The sequence below is a fragment of the Salvelinus alpinus genome, chromosome 18 (genome assembly GCF_045679555.1).
Source record: "Salvelinus alpinus chromosome 18, SLU_Salpinus.1, whole genome shotgun sequence".
Classification (NCBI taxonomy): domain Eukaryota; kingdom Metazoa; phylum Chordata; class Actinopteri; order Salmoniformes; family Salmonidae; genus Salvelinus; species Salvelinus alpinus.
The window spans coordinates 45,437,631-45,462,510 of NC_092103.1; the positions used below are offsets into that span (position 1 = coordinate 45,437,631).

Below are 24,880 nucleotides of genomic sequence, written 5' to 3' on the forward strand. Positions count from 1 at the left end.
GTCTGGTGTAGGATAGGTCAGAGACATAACCAGAGAGCAGGGCATGGTAGTCTGGTGTAGGATAGGTCAGAGACAGAACCAGAGACAGAACCAGAGACAGAACCAGAGACAGAACCAGACAGAACCAGAGAGCAGGGCATGGTAGTCTGGTGTAGGATAGGTCAGAGACAGAACCAGAGACAGAACCAGAGACAGAACCAGACAGAACCAGAGAGCAGGGCATGGTAGTCTGGTGTAGGATAGGTCAGAGACAGAACCAGAGACAGAACCAGACAGAACCAGAGAGCAGGGCATGGTAGTCTGGTGTAGGATAGGTCAGAGACAGAACCAGAGACAGAACCAGAGACAGAACCAGACAGAACCAGAGAGCAGGGCATGGTAGTCTGGTGTAGGATAGGTCAGAGACAGAACCAGAGAGCAGGGCATGATAGTCTGGTGTAGAATAGGTCAGAGACAGGACCAGAGAGCAGGGCATGGTAGTCTGGTATAGGATAGGTCAGAGACAGAACCAGAGAGCAGGGCATGGTAGTCTGGTGTAGGATAGGTCAGAGACAGAACCAGAAAGCAGGGCATGGTAGTCTGGTGTAGGATAGGTCAGAGACAGAACCAGAGACAGAACCAGACAGAACCAGAGAGCAGGGCATGATAGTCTGGTGTAGGATAGGTCAGAGACAGGACCAGAGAGCAGGGCATGGTAGTCTGGTGTAGGATAGGTCAGAGACAGAACCAGAGAGCAGGGCATGATAGTCTGGTATAGGATAGGTCAGAGACAGAACCAGAGAGCAGGGCATGGTAGTCTGGTGTAGAATAGGTCAGAGACAGAACCAGAGAGCAGGGCATGGTAGTCTGGTGTAGAATAGGTCAGAGACAGAACCAGAGAGCAGGGCATGGTAGTCTGGTGTAGAATAGGTCAGAGACAGGACCAGAGAGCAGGGCATGGTAGTCTGGTGTAGGATAGGTCAGAGACAGGACCAGAGACAGAACCAGACAGAACCAGAGAGCAGGGCATGATAGTCTGGTGTAGGATAGGTCAGAGACAGAACCAGAGACAGAACCAGAAAGCAGGGCATGATAGTCTGGTGTAGGATAGGTCAGAGATGGCTAGCTGTCTGCTGGTGATTGAATTACTGGATGTCCAGCTAGTGTGATGCTCATTGTTGGTAGGCTTGATTCAGCAGATTTGAACGTGCTAAGGCATCAACCTCCATCCAGGCTCCTTGCCTTTCTGTGCCTGCAGGCCCCCAGCTCTAGTCTGGTTAGTCTTTGTAGCTAACATTCCACTCCTTGCCATTTACCAAATGACAGGAGTGGAATGTAATAGCTGAACAGAGACAACAACAATAATAGAGGCCTATTATACAGGCCTATCCTGAGAATCTTTAGAAACCAGGCTATAATATCTATAGAGTATTTAGAAACCAGGCTATAATAGACAGGCCTATCCTGAGAATCTTTAGAAACCAGGCTATAATATCCTGAGAATCTTTAGAAACCAGGCTATAATAGACAGGCCTATCCTGAGAATCTTTAGAAACCAGGCTATAATATCCTGAGAATCTTTAGAAACCAGGCTATAATATCTATAGAGTATTTAGAAACCAGGCTATAATAGACAGGCCTATCCTGAGAATCTTTAGAAACCAGACTATAATATCTATAGAGTATTTATAAACCAGGCTATAATATCTATAGAATATTTAGAAACCAGGCTATAATATCTATAGAATATTTAGAAACCAGGCTATAATATCTATAGAATATTTAGAAACCAGGCTATAATATCTATAGAATATTTAGAAACCAGGCTACCCCAGCCCTTAAACAACCTCTTATAATGCCAGAGAGAGAGAGAACCTTTACATGCACAGTAATAATTTGATATTTAACTGTTTCACGGCAGTAGACTGAGTATGGCATTAGTCATGTACACACCTTACTCTGCTTATCTTAATCGGCGCATGGTCAAAATTGAAGTAAGCATACCGCTGATTAAAAAAACACCTGGTTTTCTGGGAAATCTTTAGAATTATTAGGACATATTAACACCTTATTCGGTGTTCCAACGGTGTAATTGATCTGAGTACGTGCCGAGCACCAGCCGAGCACCAGCCGAGAGCCTCCATCTTTAAAAAGTATGTATCTTAGAAATAGTTTTCACATTACAAACTGTACGTCCCAACTCAGAATCAAATATGCCCCCCCCCAACAAAAAAACATGTTCTATGTGGTCGATTGATAAATGCTGAAGAGTGCCATCAGGGAAGCCTGATTTCAGATGTGTCCATGTCAACAGGATTATTAAGGAAATCGTTTCTTCTTGAAAAACATGTTAACGTTTTAATCAAACTATTATATTAATCTGACTATCCACAATAATCACATTATTTTGTGCATGTAACTGTAGTCAGTGAGAGAGGGGTGGAGAGAGAGAGGGGTGGAGAGAGACAGGGATAGAGAGAGAGAAGGGGTGGAGAGAGAGAGGGGTGGAGAGAGAGAGGGGGTGGAGAGAGAGAGGGGGTGGAGAGAGAGAGGGGGTGGAGAGAGAGAGGGGGTGGAGAGAGAGAGGGGGTGGAGAGAGAGAGAGAGGGGTAGAGAGAGGGATGAGATAGACAGGGATGGAGAGAGAGAGGGATGGAGAGAGAGAGGGGGTGGAGAGAGAGAGGGGGTGGAGAGAGAGAGGGGGTGGAGAGAGAGAGAGAGGGGTAGAGAGAGGGATGAGATAGACAGGGATGGAGAGAGAGAGGGATGGAGAGAGAGAGGGATGGCGAGAGAGAGGGGGTGGAGCGAGAGAGGGGTGGAGAGAGAGGGGGGGCAGAGAGAAGGGGGGCAGAGAGATAGAGGGGCAGAGAGAGAATGAGAGTGATAAAAAGAGGAATGTCAGCATCTGAATTTGCACCAAGAACTCAGCTCGTCTGAATAGCAACACAAGGAGAGAGAGATTTAAATAAAGATAAATATATATATATACTCAATCAGAACACAGTGTTGACATAATACTGGTTTCTCATCAAACATTTCTAAGTTGTTATTTTAAGTGGTTGTTATTGAAGGCCCATATTGTTGACAGTATATTACCACTCAGAGATGCTGTCTCGCTGGCCTGTGACTTCTGGAAGAGGAGAGTTAAGGAAAGGTTCAGATTTGTTTTTTGGTTGCGTCCCAAATGGCACCCTTCTTCCCTATATAGTGCACAGTGCCATTTGGGACGAAGGCCAAGTTAATAGGTTCATTGTCAGAGCCTTCGTAGCCCATCTGTAGTTAAAGAGGTATTTTCAGACACTTTCAGACCAAGTTAAGCAACCCCCCCTCTCCCTGACTTTTCATTGGCTACAACTATTTACCACTAAGGAAGTGTAAAAAGATACGCCTGCTTTTCTGATTATTCAAAAATATTTCCTGTTTTTTGTTGTTCCATTCTGTCTGAGGGGCCAGCTCAGCCTTTAGAATACAGTACGTGTTACATGGCAGCTCCCAGTAAGGCTTGAATGGAGAGGCTCTACTTCTGTATGCCTTTGTCAAGACGGAGAAGAAAGTCCAAGGAGCCTGCGATGGTTGGTTTGCCCATTTATTCACCCCAAGTGGATGCACTGTATATTAGTTCTGTAATGTAGCCCAGAGGATGGCTATAAGGCCTGTATTGTAATACTGTGATACAGTTTTGGGAGGGAAATGTTCATGTTAAATGTTAATCTACACATTTCCCCTGGGGAATGGGTTTAATGTAACCCTGACCATGTCTATGTTTCCTTGGGGAATGGGTTTAATGTAACCCTGACCATGTCTATGTTTCCCTGGGGAATGGGTTTAATGTAACCCTGACCATGTCTATGTTTCCCTGGGGAATGGGTTTAATGTAACCCTGACCATGTCTATGTTTCCCTGGGGAATGGGTTTAATGTAACCCTGACCATGTCTATGTTTCCCTGGGGAATGGGTTTAATGTAACCCTGACCATGTTTATGTTTCCTTGGGGAATGGGTTTAATGTAACCCTGACCATGTCTATGTTTCCCTGGGGAATGGGTTTAATGTAACCCTGACCATGTTTATGTTTCCTTGGGGAATGGGTTTAATGTAACCCTGACCATGTCTATGTTTCCCTGGGGAATGGGTTTAATGTAACCCTGACCATGTCTATGTTTCCCTGGGGAATGGGTTTAATGTAACCCTGACCATGTCTATGTTTCCCTGGGGAATGGGTTTAATGTAACCCTGACCATGTCTATGTTTCCCTGGGGAATGGGTTTAATGTAACCCTGACCATGTCTATGTTTCCCTGGGGAATGGGTTTAATGTAACCCTGACCATGTCTATGTTTCCCTGGGGAATGGGTTTAATGTAACCCTGACCATGTCTATGTTTCCTTGGGGAATGGGTTTAATGTAACCCTGACCATGTCTATGTTTCCCTGGGGAATGGGTTTAATGTAACCCTGACCATGTTTATGTTTCCCTGGGGAATGGGTTTAACGTAACCCTGACCATGTCTATGTTTCCCTGGGGAATGGGTTTAATGTAACCCTGACCATGTCTATGTTTCCTTGGGGAATGGGTTTAACATAACCCCAACCACGTCTATGTTTCCCTGGGGAATGGGTTTAATGTAACCCCAACCACGTCTATGTTTCCCTGGGGAATGGGTTTAATGTAACCCCAACCACGTCTATGTTTCCCTGGGGAATGGGTTTAATGTAACCCTGACCATGTCTATGTTTCCCTGGGAAATGAGTTTAATGTAACCCTGACCATGTCTATGTTTCCCTGGGGAATGGGTTTAATGTAACCCTGACCATGTCTATGTTTCCCTGGGGAATAAGTTTAATGTAACCCTGACCATGTTTATGTTTCCCTGGGGAATGGGTTTAATGTAACCCTGACCATGTCTATGTTTCCCTGGGGAATAAGTTTAATGTAACCCTGACCATGTTTATGTTTCCCTGGGGAATGGGTTTAATGTAACCCTGACCACGTCTATGTTTCCCTGGGGAATGGGTTTAATGTAACCCCAACCACGTCTATGTTTCCCTGGGGAATGGGTTTAATGTAACCCCAACCACGTCTATGTTTCCCTGGGGAATGGGTTTAACATAACCCCAACCACGTCTATGTTTCCCTGGGGAATGGGTTTAATGTAACCCTAACCATGTCTATGTTTCCCTGGGGAATAAGTTTAATGTAACCCTGACCATGTCTATGATTCCCTGGGGAATGGGTTTAATGTAACCCTGACCATGTTTATAATTCCCTGGGGAATGAGTTTAACATTAACCCTGACCATGTTTATGATTCCCTGGGGAATGAGTTTAACATTAACCCCACCACGCTTCCGGTCACCAGCACTCCAGTCTTCAGATAAAGCATAATGGGTAGTAGGGCTGATCCCCACATTAGGGGACATAATAAGGGGTGACACTTCCTGGGCTTTGGTGTCATGTGCTACTGGAGAATGCACCAGCAGCACTCTGTCTTTACTAATACAACATACTGAAATGACTGGAGCATGTAAACTATTTGAAATGACTGGAGCATGTAAACTATTTGAAATGACTGGAGCATGTAAACTATTTGAAATGACTGGAGCATGTAAACTATTTGAAATGCCTTGTTCAGGGGCAGAATGACAGATTTTTACCTTGTCAGCTTGGGGATTCGATCTTGCAATTTTCCGTTACTAGTCCAACACTCTAACCACTAGGCTACCTGAAATGACTTGAGCATGTGAACTATCCTAAATGACTGGAGCATGTAAGTTATTTGAAATGACTGGAGCATTTAAGCCATCTGAAATCAATGACTTGAGCATGTACGCTTTCTGAAATGACTGGATCATGTAAACTATCCTAAATGACTGGAGCATGTAAACTATCCTAAATGACTGGATCATGTAAACTATCCTAAATGACTGGATCATGTAAACTATCCTAAATGACTGGAGCATGTAAACTATCCTAAATGACTCAATCATATAGACTATACTAAATGACTGGAGCATATAAGCGATCTGAAATTACTTGAGCATGTAAGTTATTTGAAATGACTGGAGCATGTAAGCCATCTGAAATCAATGACTTGAGCATGTACGCTTTCTGAAATGACTGGATCATGTAAACTATCCTAAATGACTGGACAGCCCACTGAGATGCAGTGCCTTAGACCGCTGCTCCACTCGGGAGCCCACTGAGATGCAGTGTCTTAGACCGCTGCTCCACTCGGGACCTCACTGAGATGCAGTGTCTTAAACCGCTGCTCCACTCGGGAGCCCACTGAGATGCAGTGTCTTAAACCGCTGCTCCACTCGGGAGCCCACTGAGATGCAGTGTCTTAGACCGCTGCTCCACTCGGGAGCCCACTGAGATGCAGTGTCTTAGACCGCTGCTCCACTCGGGAGCCCACTGAGATGCAGTGTCTTAGACCGCTGCTCCACTCGGGAGCTCACTGAGATGCAGTGTCTTAAACCGCTGCTCCACTCGGGAGCTCACTGAGATGCAGTGTCTTAGACCGCTGCTCCACTCGGGACCTCACTGAGATGCAGTGTCTTAAACCGCTGCTCCACTCGGGAGCCCACTGAGATGCAGTGTCTTAAACCGCTGCTCCACTCGGGAGCCCACTGAGATGCAGTGTCTTAGACCGCTGCTCCACTCGGGAGCCCACTGAGATGCAGTGTCTTAGACCGCTGCTCCACTCGGGAGCCCACTGAGATGCAGTGTCTTAGACCGCTGCTCCACTCGGGAGCTCACTGAGATGCAGTGTCTTAAACCGCTGCTCCACTCGGGAGCTCACTGAGATGCAGTGTCTTAGACCGCTGCTCCACTCGGGAGCCCACTGAGATGCAGTGTCTTAGACCGCTGCTCCACTCGGGAGCTCACTGAGATGCAGTGTCTTAAACCGCTGCTCCACTCGGGAGCCCACTGAGATGCAGTGTCTTAAACCGATGCTCCACTCGGGAGCCCACTGAGATGCAGTGTCTTAGACCGCTGCTCCACTCGGGAGCCCACTGAGATGCAGTGTCTTAGACCGCTGCTCCACTCGGGAGCCCACATGAGGAGTTCCTCTTGTAGGAGGATATGAGGGAGATAGTGATAGCTCTATAGGTCCAAACAGAGAGTTGTAGCTCTGAAGTCAGGTGTTAGGTTAGTGTGTTAGGTTAGTTTAGCCTTAGGTCAATGAAGACCTTCATGCTGTAACTGTACTAAACTCAGACTACACACTGAGATGTTGTGTGTGTGTGTGTGTGTGTGTGTGTGTGTGTGTGTGTGTGGGTGTGTGTGTGTGTGTGTGTGTGTGTGTCACTGCTTCCCCAAGTCTGGTGCGGAGTGGTCTGGTATCAGTATCCTAGATGTTTGTTATTCTGCCATGTCCTCCTCAACTCCTACATCTGCTCAACCCCCCACCTCCCTCTACTGATTTCTGTCATCTGAAACAGAGACGTATTCTTCTCTCCTCTTCAATCCAGGTTGAGGGAGGTGGGAAGGCGGACCTGTTGGAACACCCCCTGTTGCCAGGCGACCAGGTGGTTGTCATTAACGACGTGGAGCTCAGTGGATACAGGCAGGAAGCCATCTCATTGGTCAAAGGATCCTACAAGACTCTTCGACTCACTGTTCGCAGGTATGTTAATTAAAAACCCATCATACAATCACTTGTTCTCTCTCTCTCTCTCTCTCTCTCTCTCTCTCTCTCTCTCTCTCTCTCTCTCTCTCTCTCTCTCTCTCTCTCTCTCTCCTCTCAGTCTGTCACCATAGCCACTATCAAACTGCCGATTCAGATTTCATGTTTTTGGTGGTCTTGTTTTTATCCTGCAAATTACACGAGGTGGAGAGGTGTTGGTTTGGTCACACCAGGTAGAGAGGTGTTGGTTTAGTCACACCAGGTGGAGAGGTGTTGGTTTGGATACACCAGGTAGAGAGGTGTTGGTTTAGTCACACCAGGTGGAGAGGTGTTGGTTTAGTCACACCAGGTGGAGAGGTGTTGGTTTGGATACACCAGGTGGAGAGGTGTTGGTTTAGTCACACCAGGTAGAGAGGTGTTGGTTTAGTCACACCAGGTAGAGAGGTGTTGGTTTAGTCACACCAGGTGGAGAGGTGTTGGTTTAGTCACACCAGGTAGAGAGGTGTTGGTTTGGTCACACCAGGTAGAGAGGTGTTGGTTTGGTCACACCAGGTAGAGAGGTGTTGGTTTGGTCACACCAGGTGGAGAGGTGTTGGTTTAGTCACACCAGGTAGAGAGGTGTTGGTTTGGTCACACCAGGTAGAGAGGTGTTGGTTTAGTCACACCAGGTAGAGAGGTGTTGGTTTAGTCACACCAGGTAGAGAGGTGTTGGTTTAGTCACACCAGGTGGAGAGGTGTTGGTTTAGTCACACCAGGTAGAGAGGTGTTGGTTTGGTCACACCAGGTAGAGAGGTGTTGGTTTGGTCACACCAGGTAGAGAGGTGTTGGTTTGGTCACACCAGGTAGAGAGGTGTTGGTTTGGTCACACCAGGTGGAGATGTGTTGGTTTAGTCACACCAGGTGGAGAGGTGTTGGTTTATGTGGTGGCCATTTTACTAAATAACTAGTCATTATTATTTAGAAGTCAGTCAGTCTCAATTTACCCACAATACATTACGGTTTTCATGCTCTCGAACACGGCCAGTACCATATAACAGTACGGGTGGCTGCTATAGCAATCAATCCATCAATCAATCAATCCATCAATCAATCAATCCATCAATCAATCCATCAATCAATCAATCAAATGTATTTTATATAGCCCTTCTTACATCAGCTGACATCTCAAAGTTCTGTACAGAAACCCAGCCTAAAACCCCAAACAGCAAGCAATGCAGGTGTAGAAGCACAGTGGCTAGGAAAAACTCCCTAGAAAGGCCAGAACCTAGGAAGAAACCTAGAGAGGAACCAGACTCTGAGACATCACCCTCCTCACCCTCCCCAGTCTGATGTCTATAGTGACCTCACCCTCCTCACCCTCCCCAGTCTGATCTCTATAGTGACCTCACCCTCCTCACCCTCCCCACCCTCCTCACCCTCCCCAGTCTGATGTCTATAGTGACCTCACCCTCCTCACCCTCCCCAGTCTGATGTCTATAGTGACCTCACCCTCCTCACCCTCCCCACCCTCCTCACCCTCCCCACCCTCCCCAGTCTGATGTCTATAGTGACCTCACCCTCCTCACCCTCCCCAGTCTGATGTCTATAGTGACCTCACCCTCCTCACCCTCCCCAGTCTGATGTCTATAGTGACCTCACCCTCCTCACCCTCCCCAGTCTGATGTCTATAGTGACCTCACCCTCCCCACCCTCCCCAGTCTGATGTCTGTAGTGACCTCACCCTCCTCACCCTCCCCAGTCTGATGTCTATAGTGACCTCACCCTCCTCACCCTCCTCAGTCTGATGTCTATAGTGAACTCACCCTCCTCACCCTCCCCAGTCTGATGTGTGTGTGTGTGTGTGTGTGTGTGTGTGTGTGTGTGTGTGTGTGTGTGTGTGTGTGTGTGTGTGTGTGTGTGTGTGTGTGTGTGTGTGTGTGTGTGTGTGTGTGTGTGGTGGGATCATGGCTGAACCCCCCCTCCCCCCAGCTCTTTTGTTATCTCCATAACAGCAGCCCTGTGACATGCTGGACACGCTGTGGAGCGTGGGGGTGAAAGTAGTACTTCCTACTTGCTATGCTTCTGTACCCACTGGACTGGGCCAAGTCAACCAGCCTTAAGCCTTTCCTGCCTTCCCGAGCTTCAGAATAATCCATGAATATACGCAGCACACACTTCCTGGTTCACATGCAGACACTGACACTTTGTGTGTTAATATGTACGTCTGATCTTATCTTCTCACTACTGAATGAGCTGTGTGTTAATATGTACAATACTCTTTCATCCATATTCACAGTAGTAGAAGATCAAGGATTTAGGTTTGTTAAGGAAGCTATTTCTTAACATGCTAATGCTAACGAAAAGCTGCATGGAGTTTCAGCCAGGCAGTGATGTACTGCACTGTGTTTCCCCCAGGAGGCACACTCTATAGGAGTTCTCAGAGTGCTGTTAGAGAGAAAGAGAGAGAGAGAATAACCCTGTATGTTGTTAGAGAGAGAGAGAGAGTGAAGAACCTGTATGTTGTTAGAGAGAGAGAGAGAGAGAGAGAGAGAGTGAAGAACCTGTTTGTTGTTAGAGAGAGAGAGAAAGAGAGAGAGTGTGAATAACCCTGTATGTTGTTAGAGAGAGAGAGAGAGAGAATAACCCTGTATGTTGTTAGAGAGAGAGCCTGGAGTGAAGAGAGAAAGAGAGTCTGGAGTGAAGAGAGAGGGAGAGAGAGATAGAGAGAGAGCCTGGAGAGAAGAGAGAGTGCACATCGCTACAACACTGTATATAGACATAATATTATCTTGGTACTTCTGTGAGTGTAATGTTTTACTGTTCATTTTTATTGTTGATTTCAATTTTGTTTATTATCTACTTCACTTGCTTTGGCAATGTTAACATGTGTTTCCCATGCCAATAAAGCCCTTCAATTGAATTTAATTGATTGCCTGGAGAAGAGAGGGAAAGGGAGAGAGAGAGAAAGAGAGATACGGGAACTGAAGATGGTGAATCTGTGTTTAGCAGCCTCAGGCAGCTTTAAGGTACATGCTATGACCTCACTCTGGCTGGCTAGCTAGGGTCCGTCCAGCCAGCCAGCCAGCCAGCAAGTCAGTGTGCCTATAGCCTCGTCCTGTCTAAGTGGGGAGTGGGAACGACAAAGGCCAGGCAGGCAACCAAAGCATACCAGACACTCTGCCACCACTGCACACTGGCCAGGCTAGCCACACCACTAAAAGTAGTGCATTATATCGGGAATAGGTTGCCATTTCAGGCTGGATAGTCTGTCCCTATTGTCCCTGGCCCTGACTGAATGGATAGTCTGTCCCTATTGTCCCTGGCCCTGACTGAATGGATAGTCTGTCCCTATTGTCCCTGGCCCTGACTGAATGGATAGTCTGTCCCTATTGTCCCTGGCCCTGACTGAATGGATAGTCTGTCCCTATTGTCCCTGGCCCTGACTGAATGGATAGTCTGTCCCTATTGTCCCTGGCCCTGACTGAATAGATAGTCTACCCCAGGGGTGCCCAACAAGTCGATCGCGGAGTGCTTGCCAGTCGATCGCTGAGTGCTTGCCAGTGATCGCGGAGTGCTTGCCAGTCGATCGCTGAGTGCTTGCCAGTGATCGCGCAGGGCTTGCCAGTCGATCGCTCAGTGCTTGCCAGTCGATCGCTCAGTGCTTGCCAGTCGATCGCTCAGTGCTTGTCAGTCGATAGTGGAGTACTTGTCAGTCGATAGTGGAGTGTTTGCCAGTCGATAGTGGAGTGTTTGCCAGTCGATAGTGGAGTGCTTGCCAGTCGATAGTGGAGTGCTTGCCAGTCGATAGTGGAGTGCTTGCCAGTCGATAGTGGAGTACTTGCCAGTCGATAGTGGAGTGTTTGCCAGTCGATAGTGGAGTGTTTGCCAGTCGATAGTGGAGTGCTTGCCAGTCGATAGTGGAGTGCTTGCCAGTCGATAGTGGAGTGCTTGCCAGTCGATAGTGGAGTGCTTGTCAGTCGATAGTGGAGTGTTTGCCAGTCGATAGTGGAGTGCTTGCCAGTCGATAGTGGAGTGTTTGCCAGTCGATAGTGGAGTGCTTGCCAGTCGATAGTGGAGTGCTTGCCAGTCGATAGTGGAGTGTTTGCCAGTCGATCGCGGAGTGCTTGTCAGTCGATAGTGGAGTGTTTGTCAGTCGATAGTGGAGTGCCTGCCAGTCGATAGTGGAGTGCTTGTCAGTCGATAGTGGAGTGCTTGCCAGTCGATAGTGGAGTGCTTGTCAGTCGATAGTGGAGTGCTTGCCAGTCGATAGTGGAGTGCTTGTCAGTCGATAGTGGAGTGCTTGCCAGTCGATAGTGGAGTGCTTGTCAGTCGATAGTGGAGTGTTTGTCAGTCGATAGTGGAGTGTTTGCCAGTCGATAGTGGAGTGCTTGCCAGTCGATAGTGGAGTGTTTGCCAGTCGATAGTGGAGTGCTTGCCAGTCGATAGTGGAGTGCTTGTCAGTCGATAGTGGAGTGTTTGTCAGTCGATAGTGGAGTGCTTGCCAGTCGATAGTGGAGTGCTTGTCAGTCGATAGTGGAGTGCTTGTCAGTCGATAGTGGAGTGCTTGTCAGTCGATAGTGGAGTACTTGTCAGTCGATAGTGGAGTGTTTGTCAGTCGATAGTGGAGTGTTTGTCAGTCGATAGTGGAGTGCCTGCCAGTCGATAGTGGAGTGTTTGCCAGTCGATAGTGGAGTGCTTGTCAGTCGATAGTGGAGTGCTTGTCAGTCGATAGTGGAGTGCTTGTCAGTCGATAGTGGAGTACTTGTCAGTCGATAGTGGAGTGTTTGTCAGTCGATAGTGGAGTGTTTGTCAGTCGATAGTGGAGTGCCTGCCAGTCGATAGTGGAGTGCTTGCCAGTCGATAGTGGAGTGCTTGTCAGTCGATAGTGGAGTGCTTGTCAGTCGATAGTGGAGTGTTTGTCAGTCGATAGTGGAGTGTTTGTCAGTCGATAGTGGAGTACTTGTCAGTCGATAGTGGAGTGCTTGTCAGTCGATAGTGGAGTGCTTGTCAGTCGATAGTGGAGTGCTTGTCAGTCGATAGTGGAGTGCTTGTCAGTCGATAGTGGAGTGCTTGCCAGTCGATAGTGGAGTGCTTGTCAGTCGATAGTGGAGTGCTTGTCAGTCGATAGTGGAGTGTTTGTCAGTCGATAGTGGAGTGTTTGCCAGTCGATAGTGGAGTGCTTGCCAGTCGATAGTGGAGTGCTTGCCAGTCGATAGTGGAGTGCTTGTCAGTCGATAGTGGAGTGCTTGTCAGTCGATAGTGGAGTGTTTGTCAGTCGATAGTGGAGTGCTTGTCAGTCGATAGTGGAGTGCTTGTCAGTCGATAGTGGAGTGTTTGTCAGTCGATAGTGGAGTGCTTGTCAGTCGATAGTGGAGTGCTTGTCAGTCGATAGTGGAGTGTTTGTCAGTCGATAGTGGAGTGTTTGTCAGTCGATAGTGGAGTGCTTGTCAGTCGATAGTGGAGTGCTTGCCAGTCGATAGTGGAGTGTTTGCCAGTCGATAGTGGAGTACTTGCCAGTCGATAGTGGAGTGCTTGTCAGTCGATAGTGGAGTGTTTGTCAGTCGATAGTGGAGTGTTTGCCAGTCGATAGTGGAGTACTTGCCAGTCGATAGTGGAGTACTTGCCAGTCGATAGTGGAGTGCTTGTCAGTCGATAGTGGAGTGTTTGCCAGTCGATAGTGGAGTGCTTGTCAGTCGATAGTGGAGTGTTTGCCAGTCGATAGTGGAGTGTTTGCCAGTCGATAGTGGAGTGTTTGCCAGTCGATAGTGGAGTACTTGCCAGTCGATAGTGGAGTACTTGCCAGTCGATAGTGGAGTGCTTGTCAGTCGATAGTGGAGTGTTTGTCAGTCGATAGTGGAGTGCTTGCCAGTCGATAGTGGAGTGTTTGCCAGTCGATAGTGGAGTGTTTGCCAGTCGATAGTGGAGTGTTTGCCAGTCGATAGTGGAGTACTTGCCAGTCGATAGTGGAGTGTTTGTCAGTCGATAGTGGAGTGCTTGTCAGTCGATAGTGGAGTGCTTGTCAGTCGATAGTGGAGTGCTTGTCAGTCGATAGTGGAGTGCTTGCCAGTCGATAGTGGAGTGTTTGTCAGTCGATAGTGGAGTGCTTGTCAGTCGATAGTGGAGTGCTTGTCAGTCGATAGTGGAGTGTTTGCCAGTCGATAGTGGAGTGTTTGTCAGTCGATAGTGGAGTGTTTGTCAGTCGATAGTGGAGTGTTTGCCAGTCGATAGTGGAGTGTTTGTCAGTCGATAGTGGAGTGTTTGTCAGTCGATAGTGGAGTGTTTGTCAGTCGATAGTGGAGTGTTTGTCAGTCGATAGTGGAGTGTTTGTCAGTCGATAGTGGAGTGCTTGTCAGTCGATCCCGGACTTTCTTAGTTATCACTGCGTAATTCATCAGCAAGCTTTGTGCGGGAAGATGTTAAACATGAAAGAGGTGATGGATGTTCTGATGAAAATTGTGTGTTCTAATTCGAGCAAGAATCCTACAGTGGCTATTTCACTTAGAAGAGACTGAAGCGGGGCACACAGACCTGCTGCTGCACACGGATGTGCACTGGCTGAGCCGGGGGACATTTTTAGGGAGAATCAGTGAGTTGTTGCCTGAAATCAAGGACTTTCTCAAGGTCAAACATGCAGAATATGTACAACTAGAGGACACAGTGGCTCCTGGATTGATCTTTTCTCACTGACCTAATTTACATGCTTACTGAATTGAATGTAGAGCTGCAAGGAAAAGGCAAACATGTAATCGACATGATCAGCTCTGTGAAACACTTTTAAAATTCAAACTACAACTGCTCACGAGAAAGCTGCAACGTGAGGACCTGCACTTCTTTCAACACCTTCATTCAGAACCCGAACGTCAAGGGGTAAGGATACAGCACAGCTTGACAGTGGACGTTACGTGGGAGCAAGTCCAGAGCATCTCATCTGAGTTTGACAGTCGTTTCACTGACTTTTGCATCACTTGAGCCTATTTGCCACTTACATGTGCTTTCCGTTTGACATAGACATTAAATGTGGAAGTCATTAGCCTCCACAAAAATGGTATCAGTTTTTCAGTTGGACACAACTATAGCAGAAACTGAAATGTTCACCCTTCAAAATGACATTCAGCTGAAATCCAAGGCAACCACTGAGATGAAGGAAGAGTTCTGGGAGCTGCTAGATGAGAAGTTTCATAAGAAGATGTTCTCTCAACTTATCAGCCCTTTTTGGATCAACCTACCTCTGTGAGTCTGCATTGTCTCACATGAATATAATAAAGTCCTAGTACAGATCTAGTATGACGGATGACCACCTTGTGGCCTGCATGAGACTGACAACAAGCTGCGACAGCCCTGACTAGGAAAAACGACTTGCCTCCACCCACTGCCAAAAGTCACACTAAAAGGTAGGAAATTAAATGAGTTGCACCTATTTGTAGAAAACATGTTATTGGTCCACGTTATATTTGGGTATCAAATAGGATTCATAGCAGCAGGTCCATACTCAGTGGTGTGTTGTGTTCCATACAGTTTGTTGGTTGGTTTAGAGACTGGTAGATCTCATCAGGCTGGCAAATGAAAAAGTAGATCTCACGTCAAAGAAGGTTGGGTACACCTGGTCGACCCCCATTGTCCCCAGTCCTGACTGGCTGGATAGTCTGTCCCCGTTGTCCCCAGTCCTGACTGGCTGGATAGTCTGTCTTCATTGCCCCCAGTCCTGACTGGCTGGATAGTCTGTCCCCGTTGTCCCCAGTCCTGACTGGCTGGATAGTCTGTCTTCATTGCCCCCAGTCCTGACTGGCTGGATAGTCTGTCCCCGTTGTCCCCAGTCCTGACTGGCTGGATAGTCTGTCCCCGTTGTCCCCAGTCCTGACTGGCTGGATAGTCTGTCCCCGTTGTCCCCAGTCCTGACTGGCTGGATAGTCTGTCCCCGTTGTCCCCAGTCCTGACTGGCTGGATAGTCTGTCCCCGTTGTCCCCAGTCCAGACTGGCTGGATAGTCTGTCTTCATTGTCCCCAGTCCTGACTGGCTGGATAGTCTGTCTTCATTGTCCCCAGTCCTGACTGGCTGGATAGTCTGTCCCCGTTGTCCCCAGTCCTGACTGGCTGGATAGTCTGTCTTCATTGCCCCCTGTCCTGACTGGCTGGATAGTCTGTCCCCATTGTCCCCAGTCCTGACTGGCTGGATAGTCTGTCCCCGTTGTCCCCAGTCCTGACTGGCTGGATAGTCTGTCTTCATTGTCCCCAGTCCTGACTGGCTGGATAGTCTGTCCCCATTGTCCCCAGTCCTGACTGGCTGGATAGTCTGTCCCCATTGTCCCCAGTCCTGACTGGCTGGATAGTCTGTCTTCATTGTCCCCAGTCCTGACTGGCTGGATAGTCTGTCTTCATTGCCCCCTGTCCTGACTGGCTGGATAGTCTGTCTTCATTGCCCCCAGTCCTGACTGGCTGGATAGTCTGTCCCCGTTGTCCCCAGTCCTGACTGGCTGGATAGTCTGTCTTCATTGTCCCCAGTCCTGACTGGCTGGATAGTCTGTCTTCATTGCCCCCTGTCCTGACTGGCTGGATAGTCTGTCTTCATTGCCCCCAGTCCTGACTGGCTGGATAGTCTGTCCCCGTTGTCCCCAGTCCTGACTGGCTGGATAGTCTGTCTTCATTGTCCCCAGTCCTGACTGGCTGGATAGTCTGTCTTCATTGTCCCCAGTCCTGACTGGCTGGATAGTCTGTCTTCATTGCCCCCTGTCCTGACTGGCTGGATAGTCTGTCCCCATTGTCCCCAGTCCTGACTGGCTGGATAGTCTGTCCCCGTTGTCCCCAGTCCTGACTGGCTGGATAGTCTGTCTTCATTGTCCCCAGTCCTGACTGGCTGGATAGTCTGTCCCCATTGTCCCCAGTCCTGACTGGCTGGATAGTCTGTCCCCATTGTCCCCAGTCCTGACTGGCTGGATAGTCTGTCCCCATTGTCCCCAGTCCTGACTGGCTGGATAGTCTGTCTTCATTGTCCCCAGTCCTGACTGGCTGGATAGTCTGTCCCCGTTGTCCCCAGTCCTGACTGGCTGGATAGTCTGTCTTCATTGTCCCCAGTCCTGACTGGCTGGATAGTCTGTCCCCGTTGTCCCCAGTCCTGACTGGCTGGATAGTCTGTCTTCATTGCCCCCAGTCCTGACTGGCTGGATAGTCTGTCTTCATTGTCCCCAGTCCTGACTGGCTGGATAGTCTGTCTTCATTGTCCCCAGTCCTGACTGGCTGGATAGTCTGTCCCCGTTGTCCCCAGTCCTGACTGGCTGGATAGTCTGTCTTCATTGTCCCCAGTCCTGACTGGCTGGATAGTCTGTCTTCATTGTCCCCAGTCCTGACTGGCTGGATAGTCTGTCTTCATTGCCCCCAGTCCTGACTGGCTGGATAGTCTGTCTTCATTGTCCCCAGTCCTGACTGGCTGGATAGTCTGTCTTCATTGTCCCCAGTCCTGACTGGCTGGATAGTCTGTCCCCGTTGTCCCCAGTCCTGACTGGCTGGATAGTCTGTCTTCATTGTCCCCAGTCCTGACTGGCTGGATAGTCTGTCTTCATTGCCCCCAGTCCTGACTGGCTGGATAGTCTGTCTTCATTGTCCCCAGTCCTGACTGGCTGGATAGTCTGTCTTCATTGCCCCCAGTCCTGACTGGCTGGATAGTCTGTCCCCATTGTCCCCAGTCCTGACTGGCTGGATAGTCTGTCCCCATTGCCCCCAGTCCTGACTGGCTGGATAGTCTGTCTTCATTGCCCCCTGTCCTGACTGGCTGGATAGTCTGTCCCCATTGTCCCCAGTCCTGACTGGCTGGATAGTCTGTCCCCGTTGTCCCCAGTCCTGACTGGCTGGATAGTCTGTCTTCATTGCCCCCTGTCCTGACTGGCTGGATAGTCTGTCCCCATTGTCCCCTGGCAGGATACAAACAGAGCAGGCTTTTCTTCTTCCTAATAAAAGGCCATAATGGCAGCCATTGTCCCACACCTGGCTTTGTCTCTAACCCTGGACTACACTACACTGGGTCTGTAACCCTGGACTACACTACACTGGGTCTGTAACCCTGGACTACACTACACTGGGTCTGTAACCCTGGACTACACTACACTGCCTGACTGGCTGGGTGGCTGTAGAGTAAAGAGGTCTCTCTCTCTCTCTCTCTCTTACCCTCTCTCTTTCTCCCTCCCTCCCTCTCTCTCTCTCTCTCTCTCTCTCTTACCCTCTCTCTCACCCTCTCTCTCTCTCTCTCCCTCCCTCAACCTCTCTCTCTCTCTGAACCTTTCTCTTTCTCTCTCCCTTCCTTCCTCTCTCTATCAATTAAATTACATTCAAAGGGCTTTATTGGCATGGGAAACACATGTTAACATAGCCAAAGCAAGTAAACTAGATAATAAACAAAAGTGAAATAAACAATACAAATTAACAGGAAACATTACTCACAAAATTTCCAAAATAATAAAGACATTACAAATGTCATATTATTTGCAAATAGTTCTCTCTCTCTGTTACAGACTGAGAAGGGGAGGGGAGGGAGGAATCCACCCAGCAACAGAGGGTGGCAGGATGCTCATTTACATCGAAGTCCAGAGTCCATGATACGTTGGGAAGGAGAGGGAGAGCGAGAAAGAGACAGAGAGAGACAGAGAGACTGAGAAACTGACAGAGACTGAGAGAGAGAGACAGAGACACAGAGAGAGAGAGAGAGAGAGAGAGAGAGAGAGAGAGAGAGAGAGAGAGAGAGAGAGAGAGAGAGAGAGAGAGAGAGAGAGAGAGAGAGAGAGAGAGAGAGAGAGAGAGAGAGAGAGAGAGAGAGAGAGAGAGAGAGAGAGAGAGAGAGAGAGAGACAGAAGTTGCAGTAGAGAGGTTAGTCTAGTCAGGACAGTGTAGTGTTGGCTCTGTATTCCAGGAGGGTTCAGGTAACTACAGTACCACTGGGCAAACACCTGGACCATACGACACACTGACTGACTGATTGACTGACTGACTGCTGTACCGTAGGGTGTGCTGCTGCCTACCACTGTCTACCAGTCTACCACTGTCTACCAGTCTACCACTGTCTACCAGCCTACCACTGTCTACCAGCCTACCACTGTCTACCAGCCTACCACTGTCTACCAGCCTACCACTGTCTACCAGTCTACCACTGTCTACCAGCCTACCACTGTCTACCAGCCTACCACTGCCTACCACTGTCTACCAGTCTACCACTGTCTACCACCTACCACTGTCTACCAGCCTACCACTGTCTACCAGTCTACCACTGTCTACCAGCCTACCACTGCCTACCACTGTCTACCAGTCTACCACTGTCTACCAGCCTACTACTGTCTACCAGCCTACCACTGCCTACCTGCCTACCACTGCCTACCACTGTCTACCAGTCTACCAGCCTACCACTGCCTACCACTGTCTACCAGTCTACCACTGTCTACCAGTCTACCACTGTCTACCAGCCTACCACTGTCTACCAGTCTACCACTGTCTACCAGCCTACCACTGTCTACCAGCCTACCACTGTCTACCAGCCTACCACTGCCTACCACTGTCTACCAGTCTACCACTGTCTACCAGCCTACCACTGTCTACCAGTCTACCACTGTCTACCAGTCTACCACTGTCTACCAGCCTACCACTGCCTACCACTGCCTACCAGCCTACCACTGTCTACCAGCCTACCACTGTCTACCAGCCTACCACTGTCTACCAGCCTACCACTGTCTACCACTGTCTACCACTGCCTACCACTGTCTACCAGCCTACCACTGTCTACCAGCCTACCACTGTCTACCAGCATACCACTGCCTACCACTGTCTACCAGCCTACCACTGTCTACCAGCCTACCACTGTCTACCAGCCTACCACTGTCTACCACTGTCTACCAGCCTACCACTGTCTACCAGCCTACCGCTGTCTACCAGCCTACCACTGCCTACCAGGCTACCACTGCCTGCCTGGCTACCACTGTCTACCAGCCTACTACTGTCTACCACTGTCTACCAGCCTACCACTGTCTACCAGCCTACCACTGTCTAGCAGTCTACCGCTGTCTACCAGCTTACCACTGTCTACCAGTCTACCCCTGCTACCAGCCTACCACTGCCTACTGCTGTCTACCATCCTACCGCTGTCTACCAGCCTACCACTGCCTACCAGGCTACCACTGCCTGCCTGGCTACCACTGTCTACCAGCCTACTACTATCTACCACTGTCTACCAGCCTACCACTGTCTACCAGCCTACCACTGTCTACCACTGTCTACCAGCCTACCACTGTCTACCAGCCTACCACTGTCTACCACTGTCTACCAGCCTACCACTGTCTACCAGCCTACCACTGCCTACCACTGTCTACCAGCCTACCACTGTCTACCAGCCTACCACTGTCTACCACTGTCTACCACTGTCTACCAGCCTACCACTGTCTACCAGCCTACCACTGCCTACCACTGTCTACCAGCCTACCACTGTCTACCAGCCTACCACTGTCTACCAGCCTACCACTGTCTACCACTCTCTACCACTGTCTACTACTGTCTACCACTGTCTACTACTGTCTACCACTGTCTACTACTGTCTACCACTGTCTACCACTGCCTACCACTGTCTACCACTGCCTACTACTGTCTACCACTGTCTACCACTGTCTACCACTGCCTACCACTGTCTACTACTGTCTACCACTGTCTACTACTGTCTACCACTGTCTACTACTGTCTACCACTGTCTACCACTGTCTACCACTGTCTACCACTCTCTACCACTGTCTACCACTGTCTACCACTATCTACCACTGTCTACCACTCTCTACCACTGTCTACCACTCTCTACCACTGTCTACCACTGTCTACCACTCTCTACCACTGTCTACCACTGTCTACCACTGCCTAACACTGTCTACCACTGTCTACCAGTGTCTACTACTGTCTACCACTATCTACCACTATCTACCACTGTCTACTACTGTCTACCACTATCTACCACTGTCTACCAGTGTCTACTACTGTCTACCACTATCTACCACTATCTACCACTGTCTACCACTGTGGGATCAGAAGACTGAGGAGTAGTTGCACAATTTCAGACTTTGGACACAGCAGTTCTCTGGGAGGACTTGAGGGGAAGGGAGGGACGCGGACAAGAGGAGGCATGATAATTACCTAAGAACCGGAGTCATTCCAGGTTACTGATGCTGGAGTTAACAGTGAGTACAGGATTACAGGTGACTGATGCTGGAGTTAACAGTGAGTACAGGAGTACAGGTTACTGATGCTGGAGTTAACAGTGAGTACAGGATGACAGGTTACTGATGCTGGAGTTAACAGTGAGTACAGGATTACAGGTGACTGATGTTGGAGTTAACAGTGAGTACAGGAGTACAGGTTACTGATGCTGGAGTTAACAGTGAGTACAGGATTACAGGTTACTGATGCTGGAGTTAACAGTGAGTACAGGATTACAGGTTACTGATGCTGGAGTTAACAGTGAGTACAGGAGTACAGGTTACTGATGCTGGAGTTAACAGTGAGTACAGGATTACAGGTTACTGATGCTGGAGTTAATAGTGAGTACAGGAGTACAGGTTACTGATGCTGGAGTTAACAGTGAGTACAGGAGTACAGGTTACTGATGTTGGAGTTAACAGTGAGTACAGGAGTACAGGTTACTGATGCTGGAGTTAACAGTGAGTACAGGATTACAGGTTACTGATGCTGGAGTTAACAGTGAGTACAGGATTACAGGTTACTGATGTTGGAGTTAACAGTGAGTACAGGAGTACAGGTTACTGATGCTGGAGTTAACAGTGAGTACAGGATTACAGGTTACTGATGCTGGAGTTAACAGTGAGTACAGGATTACAGGTTACTGATGCTGGAGTTAACAGTGAGTACAGGAGTACAGGTTACTGATGCTGGAGTTAACAGTGAGTACAGGATGACAGGTTACTGATGCTGGAGTTAACAGTGAGTACAGGAGTACAGGTTACTGATGCTGGAGTTAACAGTGAGTACAGGATTACAGGTTACTGATGCTGGAGTTAACAGTGAGTACAGGATTACAGGTGACTGATGCTGGAGTTAACAGTGAGTACAGGAGTACAGGTTACTGATGTTGGAGTTAACAGTGAGTACAGGAGTACAGGTTACTGATGCTGGAGTTAACAGTGAGTACAGGATTACAGGTTACTGATGCTGGAGTTAACAGTGAGTACAGGATTACAGGTTACTGATGTTGGAGTTAACAGCGAGTACAGGAGTACAGGTTACTGATGCTGGAGTTAACAGTGAGTACAGGATTACAGGTTACTGATGCTGGAGTTAACAGTGAGTACAGGATTACAGGTTACTGATGCTGGAGTTAACAGTGAGTACAGGAGTACAGGTTACTGATGCTGGAGTTAACAGTGAGTACAGGATGACAGGTTACTGATGCTGGAGTTAACAGTGAGTACAGGAGTACAGGTTACTGATGCTGGAGTTAACAGTGAGTACAGGATTACAGGTTACTGATGCTGGAGTTAACAGTGAGTACAGGATTACAGGTGACTGATGCTGGAGTTAACAGTGAGTACAGGAGTACAGGTTACTGATGCTGGAGTTAACAGTGAGTACAGGATTACAGGTTACTGATGCTGGAGTTAACAGTGAGTACAGGAGTACAGGTTACTGATGCTGGAGTTAACAGTGAGTACAGGATTACAGGTTACTGATGTTGGAGTTAACAGTGAGTACAGGAGTACAGGTTACTGATGCTGGAGTTAACAGTGAGTACAGGAGTACAGGTTACTGATGCTGGAGTTAACAGTGAGTACAGGAGTACAGGTTACTGATGCTGGAGTTAACAGTGAGTACAGGAGTACAGGTTACTGATGCTGGAGTTAACAGTGAGTACAGGAGTACAGGTTACTGATGCTGGAGTTAACAGTGAGTACAGGAGTACAGGTTACTGATGCTGGAGTTAACAGTGAGTACAGGATTTCATGTATAATTGGTATTGGGACATCCTATCCCACCAGCCCATGCTAACCTGTTCAGCTGAGGGACACTGACTGAAAACAGATGAATGAGCCTGGAAGGAACCCAGATGGACCTCTAGTCGTGTACTTGTATTACTTGTATCTGTCCGTCAACTGTGATGTAACACAGCCATTATCAAGTCTGTTTGTCTGGTCTTCCTCCTGACCGATGGTGTCTCTCTCTGTGCTGTGGACTAGCTGAACGCGTTCTGAGGTGACAGGAAGAAGAAGTACTTTGGATATTGTAATTGTCCTATGCGGATAGGACTTGGGACTTGACTCTGGTCATTATTGGATGGAATAATCAGAGGATGGAGGAGAACACAGACATCAGTAGTGATTCTGACAGGTATGTGGAAGGCCTCTGTACAAACCTAACAGCAGATAGACCTACAGGTATGTGGATGGCCTGTATCTGTCTATCTGTACCTAAAAAGCTAGAGACAATTTTATTTTGTTAGCCAGCCGCACCAATGTGTCGGAGGAAACACCGTGCACCTGGCCCCCTTGGTTAGCGCGCACTGCGCCCGGCCCGCCACAGGAGTCGCTGGAGCGCGATGAGACAAGGATATCCCTACCGGCCAAACCCTCCCTAACCCGGACGACGCTAGGCCAATTGTGCGTCGCCCCACGGACCTCCCGGTCGCGGCCGGCTGCGACAGAGCCTGGGCGCGAACCCAGAGACTCTGGTGGCGCAGCTAGCACTGGACCACTGCGCCACCCGGGAGCCCCCCCCCCCCCCCCCTCTCTCTCTCCTCTTTCTCTCTCTCTCTCTCTCTCTCCTCTTTCTCTCTCTCTCTCTCTCTCTCTCCTCTTTCTCTCTCTCTCTCTCCTCTTTCTCTCTCTCTCTCTCTCCTCTTTCTCTCTCTCTCTCTCCTCTTTCTCTCTCTCTCTCTCCTCTTTCTCTCTCTCTCTCCTCTGTCTCTCTCTCTCTCTCATCTTTCTCTCTGCACACTGCGGTATTTCACTTAACAGATATGGGAGTTTATCAATGTTTGATTTGTTTTCAAATTCTTTGTGAGTCTGTGTAATCTGAGGTAAATATGTGTCTCTAATATGGTCATACATTTGGCAGGAGGTTAGGAAGTGTAGCTCAGTTTCCACCTCATTTTGTCTGCAGTGCACATAGCCTGTCTTCTCTCGAGAGCCAGGTCTGCCTACGGCGGCTTCTCAATAGCAAGGCTATGCTCACTGTCTGTACATACAGGACCAGTCAAAAGTTTAGACACGCCTACTCATTCAAAGGTTTTTCTTTATTTTTACTATTTTCTACATTGTAGAATAATAGTGAAGACATCAACACTATGAAATAACACATATGGAATCATGTAGTAACCAAAAACGTGTTAAACAAATCAAAATATATTTGAGATTTGAGATTTTTCAAAGTAGCCACCCTTTGCCTTGATGACAGCTTTGCACACTCTTGGCTTTCTCTCAAGCAGAAACCAAAGAGCTAACTCCAGTCACAGAGAGCAGAGAGGGCTAACTCCAGTCACAGAGAGCAGAGAGAGCTAACTCCAGTCACAGAGAGCAGAGAGGGCTAACTCCAGTCACAGAGAGCAGAGAGGGCTAACTCCAGTCACAGAGAGCAGAGAGGGCTAACTCCAGTCACAGAGAGCAGAGAGAGCTAACTCCAGTCACAGAGAGCAGAGAGGGCTAACTCCAGTCACAGAGAGCAGAGAGGGCTAACTCCAGTCACAGAGAGTAGAGAGGGCTAACTCCAGTCACAGAGAGCAGAGAGGGCTAACTCCAGTCACAGAGAGTAGAGAGGGCTAACTCCAGTCACAGAGAGCAGAGAGGGCTAACTCCAGTCACAGAGAGCAGAGAAGGCTAACTCCAGTCACAGAGAGTAGAGAGGGCTAACTCCAGTCACAGAGAGCAGAGAGGGCTAACTCCAGTCACAGAGAGCAGAGAGGGCTAACTCCAGTCACAGAGAGCAGAGAGGGCTAACTCCAGTCACAGAGAGCAGAGAGGGCTAACTCCAGTCACAGAGAGCAGAGAGGGCTAACTCCAGTCACAGAGAGTAGAGAGGGCTAACTCCAGTCACAGAGAGCAGAGAGGGCTAACTCCAGTCACAGAGAGCAGAGAGGGCTAACTCCAGTCACAGAGAGCAGAGAGAGCTAACTCCAGTCACAGAGAGCAGAGAGGGCTAACTCCAGTCACAGAGAGCAGAGAGGGCTAACTCCAGTCACAGAGAGTAGAGAGGGCTAACTCCAGTCACAGAGAGCAGAGAGGGCTAACTCCAGTCACAGAGAGCAGAGAGGGCTAACTCCAGTCACAGAGAGTAGAGA

General features: G+C 48.6%; 1 protein-coding gene across 2 annotated transcripts in view; it reads left to right on the top strand.

Annotated features, from left to right (window-relative positions):
- The window catches only part of LOC139544405 (protein Shroom3-like), a 162,545-nt gene that overhangs the window by 16,865 nt on the left and 120,800 nt on the right, over positions 1-24,880 (top strand). For both annotated transcript variants that reach the window (XR_011668863.1, XM_071351452.1), the window contains exon 2: positions 7,452-7,606. Coding sequence is in view for 1 of the 2 variants with exons in the window: in XM_071351452.1 (XP_071207553.1) it covers positions 7,452-7,606 (155 nt within the window). In the remaining variant the exon portion in view is untranslated. The remainder of the gene's footprint in view (positions 1-7,451; positions 7,607-24,880) is intronic.